The 17901-nt window shown below is 56.1% G+C and overlaps 7 protein-coding genes across 7 annotated transcripts; 2 read left to right on the forward strand and 5 right to left on the reverse strand.

Moving 5' to 3' along the window:
* Positions 1 to 1032: 1032 nt before the first annotated feature.
* Positions 1033 to 2656, forward strand: CPAR01_12514 (uncharacterized protein; the record flags this gene model as incomplete). Its single annotated transcript, XM_060496770.1, has 2 exons — positions 1033 to 1103; positions 1207 to 2656. 2 exons carry the CDS (start codon positions 1033 to 1035, stop codon positions 2654 to 2656), a joined length of 1521 nt encoding a protein of 506 aa, XP_060344303.1.
* Positions 2657 to 2846: 190 nt separating this feature from the next.
* CPAR01_12515 (major facilitator superfamily transporter) lies at positions 2847 to 4776 on the reverse strand (the record flags this gene model as incomplete). Its single annotated transcript, XM_060496771.1, has 2 exons — positions 2847 to 4073; positions 4309 to 4776. 2 exons carry the CDS (start codon positions 4774 to 4776, stop codon positions 2847 to 2849), a joined length of 1695 nt encoding a protein of 564 aa, XP_060344304.1.
* Positions 4777 to 7252: 2476 nt separating this feature from the next.
* Positions 7253 to 8164, reverse strand: CPAR01_12516 (ubiquinol-cytochrome C reductase hinge protein; the record flags this gene model as incomplete). Its single annotated transcript, XM_060496772.1, has 4 exons — positions 7253 to 7317; positions 7429 to 7545; positions 7778 to 7913; positions 8075 to 8164. The coding sequence occupies 4 exons, from the start codon at positions 8162 to 8164 to the stop codon at positions 7253 to 7255; spliced, it is 408 nt and encodes a 135-aa protein (XP_060344305.1).
* Positions 8165 to 8977: 813 nt separating this feature from the next.
* Positions 8978 to 11283, reverse strand: CPAR01_12517 (WW-domain ligand protein; the record flags this gene model as incomplete). The annotated part of the gene is made up of 4 exons (XM_060496773.1): positions 8978 to 9502; positions 9568 to 9963; positions 10053 to 10512; positions 10877 to 11283. The coding sequence occupies 4 exons, from the start codon at positions 11281 to 11283 to the stop codon at positions 8978 to 8980; spliced, it is 1788 nt and encodes a 595-aa protein (XP_060344306.1).
* Positions 11284 to 13636: 2353 nt separating this feature from the next.
* CPAR01_12518 (uncharacterized protein) lies at positions 13637 to 14167 on the reverse strand (the record flags this gene model as incomplete). The annotated part of the gene is made up of 1 exon (XM_060496774.1): positions 13637 to 14167. One exon carries the CDS (start codon positions 14165 to 14167, stop codon positions 13637 to 13639), a length of 531 nt encoding a protein of 176 aa, XP_060344307.1.
* A 386-nt stretch (positions 14168 to 14553) lies between these two features.
* CPAR01_12519 (uncharacterized protein) lies at positions 14554 to 14853 on the reverse strand (the record flags this gene model as incomplete). Its single annotated transcript, XM_060496775.1, has 1 exon — positions 14554 to 14853. The coding sequence occupies one exon, from the start codon at positions 14851 to 14853 to the stop codon at positions 14554 to 14556; it is 300 nt and encodes a 99-aa protein (XP_060344308.1).
* Positions 14854 to 16025: 1172 nt separating this feature from the next.
* CPAR01_12520 (DlpA domain-containing protein) lies at positions 16026 to 16796 on the forward strand (the record flags this gene model as incomplete). Its single annotated transcript, XM_060496776.1, has 2 exons — positions 16026 to 16439; positions 16521 to 16796. The coding sequence occupies 2 exons, from the start codon at positions 16026 to 16028 to the stop codon at positions 16794 to 16796; spliced, it is 690 nt and encodes a 229-aa protein (XP_060344309.1).
* Positions 16797 to 17901: the final 1105 nt, after the last annotated feature.

Consider the following 17901-nt stretch of genomic DNA (forward strand, 5'->3'; position numbering starts at 1 on the left):
ATATCACTGTCACTGGTGACACCCGTTAGTTCAACGTCCCTCGCGCGTGCACTTAGCACGCCGAGGCAGCTTGTGGAAAGGCCACTTCCGGTGCCCGCTGTGCTCGCTTTTATAACGTGCTCGACCCATGACGGATCTCGTCTCTTGGCCTTTTGAGGAAGTTTTCTCTGGATTACGAGGCATTCAAGGCGAAAGAGAGCAATATCGGCTCTTCCAAATAGCCAAAGATAATGCTCACTCACGTAACAAGCAAACTAGCTGTCGCCTCCAATTTCTGTATTATCACGAAATCCCGACCGGAATCTGGACAATCCCTTCGCATCCGTATTCGGTTTCCTCACCCATCATTCGGCTTGCTCGGCTCATTTTCGACGCGGCAAACACCACAAACCAATGAGAACCCGACCGCGGGATTGGCCCTTTGGGACCTGCATACCGGGATCTGACGGGGCTCGTCATTCGCTGATAGTCCAGATCTCTCAGTTCTTGGGGTGCGCTAATCAGGGTGGCACCATCAGGAAGTCGTTGTCCCGGCGCATGTTCACTGGGGTTTGTAGGTGTCGTTGACGTATTCAATATGAGCTGCGCCTCATTTCTCGGACGTTCATGGTGAACAATTTACGGTAAATAATTGAGACGAGAGACCGGGCCCCCGGAGGACCAGACGCTCCCGGGGACCCGCTGAGACGGCGGGCGGCCGTTGCCCTGTGGCACACACCACAAATTTCCCAAATAGGCAGTGACCTCTCTAAGGTACCTAACTAAGCTTCCCGTCCCGCCGGCGCCGCGCCCACCCCCCTTTGACCTTTGACCTTTGACTTTCCGTCTGAAATTTGTACAAGTCGAGACTCACCGCCAAACATCCCACCACCACCACCAATTCCCCCCTCAACGCTCGCTTCTTCTCCCTCTCTCTCTTCCTCGTCATTCGCTTACCCCGTGCGCAGCCGTCGAACACGGGGATCTCCTATATTTCCTCCATCTACTCGTATTTTGTAATCAATTGAGCAAGCTACCTCTACAGCAAACAACATGATCGCAGCGCCCTGGGATAAGGTCCCTCCCCGCGAACAGCTCTTCGTGCTGGTCACCGGCGCAAACAGGTGAATCACCACAGCCCGCCCCTCCAGCCTCTACCTTTCCTTTTTGATATCTACTTCGACTCTCCTTAGACATACAGTAAGCTGACAGGCATCGTCAAACCAGCGGGGTCGGCCTCGGCATCTGCGAACGCCTCATCGACGACTTCCTCGCGACCCGGCCCCTAACCTCCCACCTGATCCTCATCCCGACCACCCGCTCCGTCCGCAAGTCCCGCGAATCCGTCGAGTCCCTCCGCCAGCACCTCCGCCGCACGGCAACCACCTCCCCGGCCCTCCGCTCCCGCGCCGGCTCCTCCTACTACGACCCCGACGACACCCTCGCCCGCGTCCACCTGCTCTCCACCCAGCTCGACCTCTGCGACCTCCCCTCCGTCTACGCCTGCGCCGCCAACCTCGTCGCCGGCACCCTCACCGACCCGACCGACCCCGTATCGCCCCCGCGCGCCTACAAGATCCCCCGCCTCGACTCCGTCATCTTCAACGCCGGCTTCGGCGGCTGGACAGGCCTCGACTGGGCCGGCCTCTTCACAGACACCTTCACAAAGGGCCTCCTCGCCGTCCTCACCTGGCCCTCCTTCAAGCTCGCACGCCCCGGCGCCGTCCTGAACCAGCGACCCGTCCGCTCCGACCTGGTACCCACAGACTCCCCCGATAACCCCCTCTCCCTAGCCTCCGCTTACGATACCAAGCCCTCCTCCCCCGTCCTCGGTGAAGTCTTTTGCGCAAACGTTTTTGGCCACTACGTCTTTGCCCATGAGCTGCTACCTCTCTTGAGCAGAGCCACACCCGAAGAAACACCAGGCCGCGTCGTCTGGACGAGCAGCATCGAGCCTCAGGCGCGCCACCTCCGCCTCGACGACTTCCAGGGCGTCGAGACGGAAGGGCCCTACGAGTCCTCCAAGCGCCTGACGGACGTGCTCTCTCTGTCGTCCCACTTACCCGCCACGCAGCGCATAGCAAAATCCTACTTCACACCCGAAGACCCCCAAATCGCACAGCGCCTACCAGTTCGTCCTTCCTTTTATCTCACGCACCCGGGCGTAGTCGCCTCCAACCTGTTCCCCGTGCCCTTCCCCTTTATCCTCTTTTGGGCTTACAAGTTTGCGCTCTACCTCGCCCGCTGGCTGGGCTCGCCCTGGCACCCCGTGACGGGGTACAACGGCGCCGTGGCGCCCGTCTGGATCGCGCTGCAGGACGACGAGACGCTCGAGGAGCTGGAAGCGAAAAAGATCAAGTGGGGGTCCGCCGCGTCGTTTTCGGGACGGCAGGACGTGAAGAAAACAGAGGTGGAGGGGTGGGGATGGGAGGGCGCCGTCGAGGACCGTGAGTCGCTTGCGAGAGATCCCGCGACGGGCGTGCTGCGGAAGGCTGTCGGGCGGAATCCGGGCGCGAGGGACTTGACCAAGGAGCAGCTTGTCGATTTTGAGGCGTTGGGGGTGGATGTCTGGACCGAGATGGAGAGGTTGCGGCGCGAGTGGGAGGAGTTTCTCGATATTCGCGGGGAGGGCGTCAACGGTCACAGTCGCACCAACGGCCATGGCAAGTCTGGATGACTTGGAAATCTGTCTCAGAACACGAGTTATGAGATGGGAAAGACGTAAGACGGTTTGTTTTGAGAAAAACATATATGGGGGTATCCAAAATTAACTATATAGCACAAAAGACTAATGCCTAATTACCAACACGACAACAACAAGTCACCCTAGCACTACGTATGGCATCCACACCGCGACCAGAGTTCATCTACGGATTCGTCGTCTGTCGCGTGCTCTGCTCATCCGACCTCACACGTCGGAGACTGACCCTATCGCTCCGCCCAAACAAGCCCAGACACAACGGCAGCGGCACAATGGCGAGAGCGACAACGGCCTGGAAGACGAGCGCATTCTTCATATTCTTGGGCGGGTTCGCTCCGGCGCCCGCCTGCAGCGCGTCGGAAATAATGATAAAGATGGCGCCGAGGAGTTGTCCTCCCGCCCAGGCGATTGTGCTCGTGACCTCTGGGCTCACCGGGTGACTCAGCTCAATGAGCAGCTCCAGCGCGACGGGAACCAAGGAGAAGGACGCCGCGCCCAGGACGGCGAGGACGACGTAGGGACCGGCGATGTTGCGCGTCTCGGGCATCCAGATGAAGATTAGGTAGCACAGTCCGATGACGGGGACGGCTACCTTGATGGCGGGGATGAATTTCTTGGTGCGGTCCAGGATCGGGGACGTGATTGCGGACGCGACGAGGCCTACTACGATCAAGAGGGCGCCCGCGATGCCTGCTTCTTCGTCTGTGAAGCCGTAGGGCCCCATCATCTGGTTCAAGAGGGAGGAGATTGAGTTGAAGAAGCCGACGTAGAAGGCGTAGGGGATGAGGATGAGCCAGAGCTCGAGGGAGCGGGAGACGATGCTGAGAGAATCCCGGATGCCGAGCTTGAGGGTGCGTGAGGAGGGCGCGACGGGGGTGGGCGGTGCCGCGGGGATGAAGAAGGCCGGCAAGGAGGCGACGGTGGAGATGATGGCGACGTAGAGGACGCCGGGGGACATGTCCTGCGGGTCGGCGACCCAGAAGGGCACGATGAGCTGGCCGAGGGCTGCGCCGAGCGGGTTGGCGAGGGATGTGAGGGCCGTTGCGGCGACGCGGCCGCGGTTGGTGAACCAGAGGTCCGAGTAGCGGGTGGGCGCGGCGAGGACAAAGGGCTGGGCGAGGCCGGTGAGGATCTGGCCGAACATGACGACGCCGTAGTTTCCGCCCGTCGGGGAGCGGGAGTGGCTGCCGGCGAAGCGGATCCAGTTGCCGACGAGGATGAGGGCGGCGGCGGTGATGAAGGAGGGTTTGGGGCCCATGTGGAGGATGCGGATGGTCAGCGGGAAGATTGCGACAAAGGCGAAGAGGAAGGCTGTGGAGAGCCAGTTGATTGCGGACTCGGAGACGCGGTAGTAGGTTGCTGCGTTGGAGGCTACGGGGGCGAAGGTGAGCCACTGTGGGTGGTTTGGTGTTAGTATCTTGGTCTCACTGTGATATTGAGGCTTTGGAGTTTTGGTGGTTAATGCAGGACAGGTAGCAGGAAGTGATCAGTCGTCAGCCTTGTTGACGATGTGCTGTACGATCGATGGTGGTTTGTCTGATGCAGGTACCCTCATACCCTTTTGCGATTCGTTTTTTATAGTTGGCCCAGAAATTGACAAAAAGTTGGAACAAGATATTTCGACTTACATCCCACGAGACAATGATGTTGAGCAACGTCAACTGCGCGAGACCGAACCAGCGGCGCTTATACGTGCGATACTCGACGGCCGTTCCCTCGAGGACGCTATTATTGTCGCCGTCGACAATACCACCACCAGCGACACCACCCGCCCCCGTGATGTCGTCGTCGCGAGACCGGGAATCCACATCGCGGAGGTTATACTCCTCGTCGCCGAGCTTGCCAAAGCCGGAGCCGGGGTGGGCGTGGTTCGGCATTGCCGTCGGGGCGGCGGCGGTGTCGACGGGGGATTCGAGAGCGGCGTCGACGGTAGCGGGGGTAGGGTTCGCGGCCGTCTTTTCGTTCTCGTTTACGCCGGTGTGAGGTGAGGTTGTAGTAGTGGTGGTGGTAATGTCGTTCGTGGTGTCGTTGGTGGGAGGAGTGGAGTTGTCGACCGAGGGGTCGTTCTCCTTCTTCTGACGGCGGGAGAAGTGCATTTTGTGTGTATGTGTGTATCGGGTCCCAGGTGTCTTTTAGTGGGCGCGAGCGCCAAACGGGCCAGAACTTTTGCGCGCTAGGGAGCCCGATCTTTGGTTGTAGGGGGGGCGTCGGGTGTCGCAAGTTTTCCTGAGACAGCGGGTGAGTGGGCGCAGCCACGGAGCGCTGGGTTCGCCCGGGGCAGGTTGTGGACGGTGGATTAGCGGGCAGGCGGGCGGGAGATTGGCCTAGGCGTGTCTTGGCAGGGAGTCCTTGACTTTCGAGTCGTTCCACCTTTTATCCTGCGGGATTGTGGACTTGTACGCAGTAAAGCCTGTGATTGTCGGTCGTCGTCTCGAGTTCCTCCTATTTCCTCCAAGGCTCTCCAACACTGCATGGAGATGGGACGGAGAACAATGCGCTGGGTTGGGGAGGAGAGAAGAGGATAACTGGATAAGCCCGCCCGTAAATCACGAAAAGTTGTGCCAAGAGCCTAAGAGGAGGGAAGGATGGGAGGGAATGAACAGGGCCGGGGAAAAGAAATAATAAGCTGAAGAAGAGAAAGCGGAAAGGTCGACTTAAGAAGAAACCTGCCTGCCCCGAACGGAATATTGGCAGAATCGACAAGACGCGGGACGTGGGAACAGGAACAGGAACAGGAACAGGGGGCCACAGATGCAGTGCAACTGATGCGGGAGATACCCAGAGAAGGTAAGGTAAGCTAAGGTATTCGATCAATCAATTCCCAAAAAACTACAGAAGATCCCTCGAGTCCAACGGCCCAACTTCCCCGGTCTGGACTGGTGTGTACCCTGTGCCTTTTTGCTCGTGCCGTGGGCCGTGTATGTTGGTCCAGAACGATTCTTCACTTTCCTGATCCTCTCAAGTTTGCATTACACTGGGGGGACATGGCGCCCAAACTCTCCACCTCGCGTGCTTCCCATGAAGCATTGGCGTACGACTATTCATTATCCCACTTGAACAAGATTCCCGTATGGAATGGGGTAGGCACACCAAGCGTCGCGAACTGAGTAAAAGACAGAAAGAAGCAGAAAGAGGGGAACGAAGCTACCTGAGCTAAGCTCAAATCCAAATGAACCACTCACTGTACCTAGAAAGCTTGACTGCAGCATCGTAGCATTCGACAATGGGCTCACATGCCCACCCACCTAGCCGAGGACCAAGAGATATGCATGTAGTACCTAATGTGCTTTGTACCTAACAACCCATCATCTCAGATATCCCAGAATGCAACCAACAGAATCGGGGTTGCTCTCAAACTTCCTCGAATCCGTACTGGTACGGCGCAGCAACCGACGGGCGACCCTTCCCCGTCCCCCTCGGCCCTCCCCCATTGGCCCGCCTCCCCGGCCGAATGCCTCTCTTTGGGCCACCTCCTCCGGGTCCCATCCTCCGCTCCACAGGGTAACATGTACTCGGAAGGGGGGCCTATCCCGAACCTACATGTCTGAGCAAAAAGTGTCTCTGGAGTCGAAAAAGGATGGCCATTGTCAATTCAAGATACATCCTACCTGAGCAATGCCAAAAAAACCCTCTTTCTCAAAGTAGACGAACAAGAGTCAGATAGACTTGAGAGAACATGGCTACGGTAGCATGTGTACACATCTCTCGACTACCCAATCGTCTCATCTACTTCGCCGCACACGAGCAGATTTACTGCGTTCCCAGTGTTCCCATGCCCGTCCTCCGTCGTCGCGCCATAAACTCGCCTCGCCTCGCCTGACATCTCGCCTAGTAAGGTATGCTGCTCTATCCGAGATGAGCTGATCAACTTTACCTTCTTCCGTCAAGTTTGTCATAAACACGTAGCAAAAATCATCTAATATCCATCCCCGAAACCCCTACTTCTTTCTCTCTCTCTACTAGATTTCTGAGCTGCAGTCCAAAACTTGTACACGTTTCTTTAACAGAACTGTGCCATGGCTACTGCTTGACGGCTCCCGATTCGGTCTCGAGGATGGAGACCTCTCTCAGTCCAAGAGGCCCAACTATCGTTCGTCAAGATCGAAAATAGCGCCATTGACAACCAGCCGCGTTAGTTCAACACTCATCATGATTCCGATCCGCATGCAGGTAAAAGTCATGGAGGAATCTATTGCGCGATATGCCTATGGTACAAAAGACAAGATCTTTCGGCGCCGCAAGCCGGACAGCGCCCACTACTGAGCAACCCGGCTTGACGAGCACCACTGGGGTGAGGGGTGGAGGTACAAGGGGTAGGTTGGAGGTCCCAAAGGAAACTCTAGGGCCGGTTTGCTAGACAGTTTCATTCTCGTCTTCATCTCGTCTCGGCAACGACATTTCTCTCTCTCTCTCTCTCGCGCGCGCGCGAAGCCCACTCTCGTAGAAATAGAACACCAGTCGTCCAATGCCGCTAATGCGAACAATGGGCTCGGTCTCGAAGAAAGAAGATGAACCGCCGATGCCGTTCCGTCGTTCGTCGTCTACGATGTCAAGACTGGGGAAATGTTGCATTTACTTGAGCTTAGCCCAGAGCTTGGGGGCGGCGCACTGGGTGGCGCAGTGAGCGAGGTGGAAAACTACACCATAATGTCAGCTTTCGTCGGCCCTGTAGTGAGGTTCTTTGACCGTCTGCCATTTGCCCATCATATACATATGACGGACAGATGTAGAACTTGGTGACAACTTACACTCCTCAACGCAGTCCTCCTTGGCACCCTCCTCGCTGTCGGCAGCCGCCGTGACGCGCTCGACGCACTCGTCGTAGTGGTGCTTGGCCGGTGCGCAAGCCTTGGACTCCTCGCAGTCTGTCACCCAAAATCGTCAGCAACTCGTTCTGTAGAATTTCGGAATTTCGGATAATCGCGTTTAGCGGGTCGATAACGTTGGGAAGCAGGCGTTCGGGTGTCGATGGGGGAGCTCGCGAAATTGCTCATGTGCGTGTCATCGACTATTTCCCGCCCAGCAAACCGAATGTCGCGTATCGCCATCGAATCTTGTGTCGGGGATTCCGGGAGTAGTAAAAAAACAAGAACGAACCTTTCTCGAGCTGCTCCTTGGGGTCGACGGTCTCCTCCTCATCCTCCTCTTCCTCTTCTTCCTCCTCCTCTTCCTCTGCCTCCTCCTCCTCGGCCTCGGGCTCCTCCTTGGACTCCTCCTCAGCGGTCTCCTCCTCCTGAAGAAAGAAACATTAGTCAACGGTTCTTGTTTGTCGAAAAAAAGCTGCAGAGCGAATGCGAAACGATGACAGCGACGAAGGCGAGAACGTGATCATCGCCCAACCTCAGGCCATGCCCTGCAACAAATTGCGCGCAAAAAAAAAATAGCTTCGCTCACCTTCTCCTCGGCGGCAGGGGCCTCGGCCTCGACGGTGGCCCACGGCATGGCGGCCTCAGCGAGGTCCGTGATGGTATCCCAGAAACCCATTGTGGCGGAGGTGCGTGAATTGGCTTGACGTGATGTCGTGGATAGTGGTTGATTGGGGGTGGGAAGTCGGGAGCTTTCGGCAGAGACGTCGAAGGAACGAAAACTGGGTGTTCTGAATCGGTCGTAAGTTATTCCCAATTGGCCCGTTTTGATTGGCTGCGGTGGAAAGGCTGGGTGACTAAGCGTCATCGACCGCGGGAACCGCCAACGTGACCGTGGGCCGGAGCGCCAAGGATCTGCCGTTCCGGTGCTACTACCTCCAGCCCGGTTACCTCTATACCGGTACTTACCACTTACCTGAGTACCTCACCTTACCTAGGTACCTTGCCTCACTTCACACCTTGAGAACGGCCGAAAGCTCCCAAGCCACCATCTCGTCACAATCACATGGAAAAGTGGAAAAGCAAAGGGAAAAAGATCAGGCAAAAGAAAGTTACGGGGGAAGAAAAGTTACTCGCATGGTTGCGTCAAGCTTCCCAGCGTTAAATTCAACCATCATGCTTACTGAGGTGGCTGCCACTCATCACACAAGGTCTTGTCCATCTATACCTTGCGAGATGGTTCGCGCACACTGTGATTGCCCCCATCTCTTGTGCCTGGGGGCATGCATCCCAATCCTCGTGTCCTCGCCCTCGTTCTCCTCATCAAGACGTGCTCGTCATTTCTCTACACTTCAAGTTCGTTAAGAAACGCAGGATCCGCCAGCCGCTAGTGTAGATGCTATAAAAAGTTACAGGTGTAGGGAGTGAAATGCAGGGAGGTATCGATGCAAAAAAGCGTTAGTCATGAGCCCGTGATGAATCAAAACCCCCGCTATGCTCTGTCAGACTCTTCGCGAACATGGTCCTCGAGTCGCATGCTGAGCGTCTGTGCTTGCGCCTCATCATAATCCGGTGGGGGTTCGTCCGGACGCCGGTTTGCATTCTGACCCCCCGGACTTGCCGGCCGACCGGCCGCTTCTTCCTGCTGCTGCTGTTGCGGCGCCAGGCTGCTCGGAGCTGCTCCGCCGCCCTCGGTTGCTTCGTAGGCCGGCAGCGGCTCGTCCGGAATGTTGACCGTCTGTCCCGTTTCCTGCTGCAGACGCCTCACATGCTCAAGTCGTTCCTTGAGCTCCTCGAACCTTTGCCGGAACTCGCTGTGACCGCCCTCCTTGAAGCTCATCTTCACCTCGACCCGTGGTATGTCGGCAGGCACGCCGCCTCCAGAGACGGGCACGACGGTGGCGGACCAGAACCAGGCGCCAAAGAACGGCGAGCCAACGTAGGAATCGGCGCAGTTCAAGATTGGCGCATGGAACGACTTGAACTCGGCGGTGGGTTTCGCAGGAATGTAAATGACCTGGAGCAGGGTGATCAGCTTCGCCCTCCGGCGCCATGTCTTGGGATAAGTCATGTAGTGCATACCCGTTGTGTTGTGATGTATGCCGTGCCATTGTCGCTCTTGCGCGCAAAGGGCGTCCTTCCTTGCTGTAAGGCCTTGGGTACCGACAGCTCGAGGCTTATTTTGGCATTGGATCTGTGTCTGATGTGTTCGTGAGGAAGAGGGTTGATATCACCCGTCTGGGTGATCATGACCCAACTATCACCATGGTCAGAATCTAGGCGGGCCTGGGCAAGCTGTCGTTCTCTCTGGACGGTGCGGGCAATGGTAAGGGCATGCTGCTCTTGCAGATACTGATCCGTCATGGTGGACGGCAAGTGTGGGGGTGGTATGTAGCCGAGAGTGTGAGAGAGAGGAGGTTGATGGTCGAGGTTGGCAGCGGGGTTACCACGGACGCTGACCGGGATGACTCCGTGGTGCTGGGGCTCGGGGCGGCGTGGGATGACGGGAAGATGAAGGGGAAACAGAGGCAGAGCATAAGAGGGAAAGGGAACATGGAGGGACGTACTTTATTGACATTTTGAACGAAACGGCGAGCAGCTGCAGCGCAGAGCTTCCTAGTTCGTCTCAGCGAGTTGAGGGTTGCGTGGGAGTGGGCGTGGTCGGTAGCGGCAGGGCTTGCAGAGAAGCTTCGGAGATCTGGATTGTGGTGGGGTGGATCCTGGTACAGGCACAGGCACAGGGGAGGTACTTTGTGGGAAGGGGAAAAGGGCGTCGCGTTCTGGGCAGCGGCGAGGGCGGCGTCGGCATCGGCGTCGGCTGGTGTTGAGAAATGGTGAGGTGAGGTAGGTAAGGTGAGGAGGTGAGGTGCTGCTGTTGGGTTGCTGGTGCTGTTGCTGGCGGCTGCGGCTGCTGTTTGATACACCTCAGAGTCGAAGCGGCGGCCGGCAGAGAGGATGGCGAAGAGCGAGTGAGTAAGTGCCCAGTGGAAGAGGCGCACCGGAGGGGTGGGAAAGGAAGCAGAGAGGCTGATAGCGTTAGTTAGGTATTAGCTGGGCGGATAAGAAGGGTAAGGCAAGGCACAGGGCAAGGTCAGGTTTGGTAAGGTATACGCAGTATGGGAGAGTGGACAGGGTATTCTCGGAAAGGGTGGAGGAAAATTAAGGTACCCTACCTTGTTGCTACTTGCTACCTTGGAGCCTAGAGCGAGGCAAGGCGCGGCAAGGCCAGGCAAATAGATGTCGTAGTCGTAGTCTGTACTCTGTAGTAGAGGGCAAGGAGAGCAGACGGCTCAAGGGAAGGGAGCGGGCCAGACAAGATGACACAGCTCGACCAAATCAGAGAGAGAGGAGAAGGCCAAGTTGCGGCAACTACTCTGGCTAGTCCGACGACGGTGGCTGGGGAAGTTCGGATGCGTAGGTAGTCGAGGTGGGGGAGGGGTTCTGTGACAAGACAAGCAATGGTGTGATGAGACGGTATGGGATGAGAATAGCTAAGGTATGAGAGGAGGAGGAGGAAGAGGAGGAGGAGAAGGAGGATTCTCTCTCATCAACCTGAGGTGGGATGGGTGTGTAGTGAACGGAGTAAGGTAGGTAGTCAGTCACGTAGGTAGTGTAATGCGGATAAGGTGGTCGATGAGACAAGGTGAGGTGAAGAAAGCCCAAGTACTTCCGTACCTCTCCCGGCTCTCCGTACCCAAAAGGTACTTTAGCCACTAAGGTAGCCGTCGCTATTCGTACGTGCTTCTTCTTGTTCTTCTTCTTCGGCTTGGGGGGAGCGGGGGACCCAATGAGAGACATCGGCGCGCCGCGCAACTGGATGAATGTGTGTCCACATAGGTGAGAGTGCCAATAGGCCCAATACTCAAGTGTGTGTGTGTGTGAGTGTGTGTGAGTGAGAGTGTGCGAGTATCGATTGGATCCAGGCCCCCCCTCCAGGTGTCTCCAAAAAGTCTCCAACTGACCTTAGGCCGTTAAGTTGCGTCCTGCGTCTTTGCGGGTTCCCTGAACTCTTCTCTCTGTGTCCCCAACTCCCTTTCTGCTGCTAGTTCACGCAAGTCGTCCAACGTCTGTCGATTCGCCGTGTCTTGTTTGATCTGCTGCTCACTACTCGCTGCTGTTGGGCTCCATTTGTTTGCTTCTGACATCCACGCAGGAGAGAACTATGGCTACCTTGCCTTGGCGTGCCAGGTACACAGTGCACAGCTTGCTTCTTTCTTTCCTGCTTGCTTGCTTCCGCTCATCACTGCTCCTGCGTGAAGAACGATGGAGTCTCGACTGGAGTATCCGTACTCGTATGAATCGTTCTTCCTGCCCTTGATTCTCCTCCTTCTCCTCCTCTTCCTCCTTCGGTCTAGGTAAAGTACTCATCCACCAGTCGTCGAGAGGTTTGTACATACGCTGCAGGTGTGGATGAGATGCCAGCGACATGGGCCCTCTGGGTCAGAACTGCTGCAGCCCAGAACAGGACTCTGGACGAATGAGCTCAGCGCTTGGCCAGGGTTGGCTGGGTCGGTCCTTTACGACCACACTGCAGGCATGGATAATTGGGGGGGAACTCTGTGCGCCGCGCAGTAGCAGGCGCATTGGATCACGCAGACTCGCAGTAGCAGCAGGCCTGGGACCCGTCTGCTCAATGCAAATTTGTGAGATTGCGGAGCTTGAAGCGACGTCGTCCTGCAGTTGGCCCAATCGACTGACCCTGGGGTCTGTACTTGATCTGATCCGTCCGAGGTTTACCTGCCAGCCGGCGCAAAAGTGGGAATGGTGTCCAAGTTGCCCCCTACCTCTGCCTAGGGAGCCATGTTGTGGTAAGTCTTGACTAAGGACCGACCGACGGGCGACACCCAAGGACAAGGTCGACGGTCGACCGAGATACCAAGCGGCTGCGGCTTCTGGCATCTGCTGCTGGCATTCCCGTCTGCCCTGCGTTGCGCCGCCGGGCTGCTACCGGTAGTACCTAGTGTAGGCGCGAATAGAGTAACAAGTAGCAGTCATTGACCTTGGAGATCTCTCTCCAAGAGGGACGGATGACCAGGTCTGGGACCAGATTGCCAGGAAGAGTGCAGGCCAGGGATCTCGGGATGGACGCGCCGATCCTTTTGCACCCAACTCGAGCCAGGAACCCTCGTCTTGAAACAAAGTCTCCATGAAGCTCTCCCGTCTAGATTGGCTCGGTGAGCGACTTTCACCTTGTGAAGGCAACGACAATCCCTCGAGCCATGATGCCAAGGTCACCGTCTCCAGCTCGACTGCTCGGGTTTCCCAGAAAGGCAGTGAACCATGATTATGAATGCAAGCAGGGCACGCCCGTGTCTTGGTGCCTGAAGATGACTCCGACGAGTCCGAGAACGACCTCATTCGTACCTAATCGCCCTGTCTGCCTATACGACTTTGGTTGTGGTCGTGGTTGTGGCATGCCTAGCTCTAGACTGTCGGTATCAGTCATGAGGGACATTGTGAACCCTGAATTCTTCCACCGCGGACACCCCAAGGCCCAAGCCGACGCAACGCGCGGCGCGGCATATGTCTCACGCAAAGACTAGACGAACAGATGTCAGTTGTTTTGCATGTTTTAGAAAAAGAAAAGAAGGTGTCTCCCCCCGAGTCAAGCGGAATGACTCGAAATGGCTGCTAGCTATCAGCTCGTGCCGCAGACATACGCAGTTGAAGCAGAGAAACGGGGATGATTAGAATGAGGAGCTTGAATTGAGACCTTGGGACTCGGGAGGGAGACTTTGTGGAAACCATCCAGTGTTGTCCCGTTCCCGTTCCCCGTCAAGACCAGTACCATCCATGATCTTCAGCGGCCCGGGACTTGCCATGCCATCGGGGCCGTCGAGCATGCGGTCGTTGGGCTTTGTCCACCTACGTCCCACAGCGCAGCCAACCTAATGCCAGAGGGAGACCCAGCCAGGAACAACTTTGCAAAAGCAGCGCCAGTGGCGGGCTTACATTCATCGTCAAAGACGGAGTACTCTGGTAGCGAGTGCAGCGTGGTCGGCCACATGCCTGGGCGGTACCCAGAAGATACTCAGTACCCCTGATCATTGTCCTGCTTGGAACCCGGTAATAAACGGAGATCTCTGGCGGGGTTTCTGGAGGAGGAGGAGAAAAAGACCAGGGGTCAGGCGGCGTGGTGGCCGTGGAAAACTCATGTGCTTGACAAACAGAAGCCGGACGGATAGCGAGGTGGACAGACCCCAGGCGCGTTGGTGATAGATGGCCAGTGACGAGCGCTCCGTGTCATGTCGTTGGAGTCGTCGCCATCTCGGTATCTCCCTCTTGGGCCGGCGATTGGCCCCGGTGAGTGAGGGGTATAGCTACTATAGCCCAGATTTGGGGCCAATGTTGCATTGCCAATGATTCGAGAGGTTGTTGAAGGCGACGCAAAGTATACGGGGCATACGGACAGAGGCCAGCGTTTAGCACACAGGCATTGTTGTTTGGTGGAAAAGTAGACGGGTCGAACAGAGTGACAGCCACTGCAGGATCGCATCACACTTTCTTGATGCTCGCCTGTTTGCCTCTGGATATCTTGAGAAACTATGATAGAGTAGGTAGGTTTTGCGAGAGGTAAGGTGGATGGATGGGTGGTATGGTGATGTGTGGAAGACACGAATGACAAGAATGCAATCGGAAGCACCCCCCCCCCCCGGGCCCGTAATCTTCTCCTGCCAAACATACCACGTCAATACTTCAATACTTGATGCTCCTTCTCTTTATAAGGTACACTCCATGCTTTCCCTCGTTACCTAAGGTAAGGTACGATGCCTCGGAACCTTCCAGGTAACGTTTGTCGCCACGTGAAGTTGTGATAAGGTAGGTACAGGAAGCATCGTCGTTCTTGCTCTCTCGGTGTGAGATGAGATACCTAAGGTACTTAAAGAGCGACGTTGACCATTGGTCGGGAGTGCGAGGCGCTGCTTCCCAATTGGAGCTTGAGATTCCGTCGTCTTGTCGCACTCGCTGGCTCCTCCCGAGTCTAGATCCCTTCCTACCTTACCTTACAAGTTACCATTGACTATTGCCCCGAACCTCACCTTGCTTACACCGGACTTACCTCAATTACTAACAAGATACTCGAATACTTCTCCGCACGCATGATCTTCCTACCCACCTGAGGTATCTGCTTGACCTTACTCGTGGCTGGGCAACACGGCGACATGGCGACACCAGACAGGCACCGTATTCCTCCCGACGCAACGAACATCCTTCTCTCCTTTCGGCCGCAGAGAAGCACGTCGCCCACGTCTGCATCCACCATAATTCAAGAGTCTGACCGCTTGTCCGCATCGTCTGCCCTCTTTCAGGAACATGCGAACTCCGAGGGGGCCAGGGCCGCATCTCGGACACTTGGAACCGACCCATCTCGAAGCCTACCTTAACAAACTTCCCTGTCCGCCAATGTCCCCAAGCTCCGGACGACAAAAGTCGCGCGGCACAGCCAAAGAGCTGCATGAGAAGCGAGCCCACGCCGCACACACAATCCCATTGTCAACAGCACTTTGACGAATAATCACGCTACGACTACATACATACGTATCCGTACCTACGCGCTCTATCGTCTTTCCCCGCCGGCCCATGTCTCATCATGTGACTGATCGACCACTTCGCCTACAGTGTACATATTGCCGATCGACAGGATGGTCTCTGTCTTATAACTGCTCCTCCTGTCTCACCACCAGCGATAGATACGACCGCTGTCTGCGCACACAAGACTGGTTCGACGTGTGAGCGAGAGGCGGAGATATAGCCGGCCAATGGCAACAGTCAGCCAATGAATCCAACGGTTCTAGGTCCCTTCATTCTCCGGCAGGCATTACTTGCGACTGCTGCACCTCAACTCCACCAGTCTCACTATCGGATTCCTGCCCACACCCATATAGGCTCTTAATCCGCCCGTGTTCCCTGGACCCGGTAGATGGGCTGTTCAACCAGGCCGGTATCGCGCCTTTCGCAATAATCTGGGCCCGCGGTCTGTTTCCGCCTTCTCGTTCTTGTGAGCAACAAGTTACAACGCTGCTGCATCAACAGACATCTCTGCAGAAAATGCAATCTTGGAAACATCTAGAAGGCCACACAGCGTCTGACTCTGCGCAACTGCCAAGGTGGCACCGCAGCCGTTCCAGCCTACACAGTAGTGTACACTACATACCGAGAGTGCCTTACCGCACCGGGTACGGATGCTGCGCGCAGATGCTCCATGAGGTCCCCCACCAAGCACAAGCCTCCAACGTGCATTCCTGCAAAGCCCACCCTCCTCCATCTGGGACGGCATGTGATTGGAGGGGCTGTCCCACGGCGGCTCCCGAGCATCCAACTTCACCCGGCCCCTAGCTGCGTCGAATGTTTGACCTCTAGGAACCAAAATAATGCGAGCTACTGTCTGATACATTCGTACAATATCTTTGGCTTCAACATCATCACTTACAACCGAGGTTCCGTAATTGCTACAAAAACATCGCCTCCTAACTTGTCTCTGTACAAGGAACCAAAATCTCACAACTCATTCCACTGTCGATTAGTCGCTTAACGCTACCATGACCAGCACGCACGACGAACGAATTGCAGCTCTTCAAACTTTCACCGCTTGTGACATTTCAGATGCACTCGTGAAGCTCAAAGTACCCGGGGCTGGCTTCCTGCCTGATCTGCAACTGCTGGGCCAACCGAACCCCGCAGATGCTCCCATCACCATAGCACCAGCATCCACGATACTCTTCGCTCGGAAGGGCGAAACGTTGGACTCGCCCGCGGCAAATATTCCCAAAAACACGCACTGGGCTGATATCACCCAGCCTGGTACCATCGTGATCATCAGACAGCCCGACGGGCAGAAGAATGCCGTCTGCGGAGGAATCATGGCTGTGAGGATGAAGGTTAGGCAAGCGAAGGCGGTCGTAGTAGTAGGTCGCGCCAGGGATCTGGACGAACTAACCAGCACGGGTCTACCGGTGAGTCGAATAAACCACCCGGGTCCTTTAAAATCTTCTCCAAGTCCCCTAATCATCTCACCGGTCGCTGAACCTTCTTAGGTCTGGTCAAGGGGACTTTCCACGGTTGGCGCAGGGGCAGAGAGTACCCCTTGGGCAGTCGAAGTACCTATCAATGTCGATGGCACGGTTGTCAACCCTGGCGATCTCGTTTTCGCTGATCCGGTGAATGGGGTTGTCGTCATCCCCAGGGATCAAGTCGACAAGGTCCTAGAGCTCCTCCCCAAGCTCACAGCTGCCGACGACAAGGTCAAGGCGGATGTGCTGAATGGTACATCCGTTTTTGATGCCTTTAAGGCGCACCGGAGCAATCTCTAAATACAGTTGGAAGGTTATGACCATACCTTGCCGGGAACTTTCGGGCTCGACTGGACGATGAGATTCTGCGGGTTGCAAACCATCTGCTGCGTCGGCAGAGGTGCCTCGCTCACATGAAGACACCCAGTCCTACATCGTGACTTTACGGCAAACGCTTGGGTCCTCTCACTGTGGGGTGGTACTCATTCGTGGGACAAAGTCGTTATCCAAGGACGTGGATTAGGGGGAATGGAGGCGTCCATTGGGGTGGGAGCTACCTATGCAATGCATAACCCATCTTCTCGTCACAAATCCCTTGCGACTCCAACGCACTGATACTGACGACCGCAAGGGTCCTTCAAGCGAGCCACCACCACCATTACTGTCAGAACTAATCCGTAACTTCTTCCTATAGGACTCGACCCTTGGCGCCCCTTTACGAATCATGAACCGACACCGCACTCTGCTCTACCGACCAGCGGCCCGCGGGGAAGGAAAAAGGGCTGGCTGTCGGGCAATTTGTGCAAATGTGTTGACCCCCGTCATCTCCGAGTCTTCCAACTCGTCTGCCATTTTGAGACCCGACGACTTTGTCTGACATCCGTGCCCTCGGCTCAGGCTGACCGCCCCCGGCCTCTATCGTTTCCCCCTCCTCTTCTCTCTTGCCTCACTCACTTTTGACTTTGCCCTGCGCACGGAAGACGGAGTGCGTATAGAACATTCACGGATAATTCGGTATCTCTTCTAATGAAGGGTTCAAGCTCGGTTAGGCTTCTGTCAGAATTCAAGTTTAACAGGTCATCTTTTCCCCCTTCCACAGAACGGGATTGGAATCTTCATCAACGGAGGGGAGGCCCAGGTCTTATCATACTACGACTCGCAAATAATACAAGTTGCAGATGCTTGCTCCTAAGAGGGCTGCTAAACTGTTGAAACCTCACAAGACCCTGGGGAAAGGGCATCGCCTAGGGTAGTCTGTCTATCTGATGAGAGGGGGGTGTCAATCACCTACCTTGCCTTACCTTACGTTCTACTTGCCGGATGCCCAGAGCACATAGAACCCGATTCTGAAAAAAGATACACAGATATGTACCGAAAATCGCTATGTTGGAGTTAAGCGCGTGCT

This window comes from Colletotrichum paranaense (genome assembly GCF_030867605.1).
Source record: "Colletotrichum paranaense strain IMI 384185 chromosome Unknown Scaffold_11.1, whole genome shotgun sequence".
NCBI classification, from domain to species: Eukaryota; Fungi; Ascomycota; class Sordariomycetes; order Glomerellales; family Glomerellaceae; genus Colletotrichum; species Colletotrichum paranaense.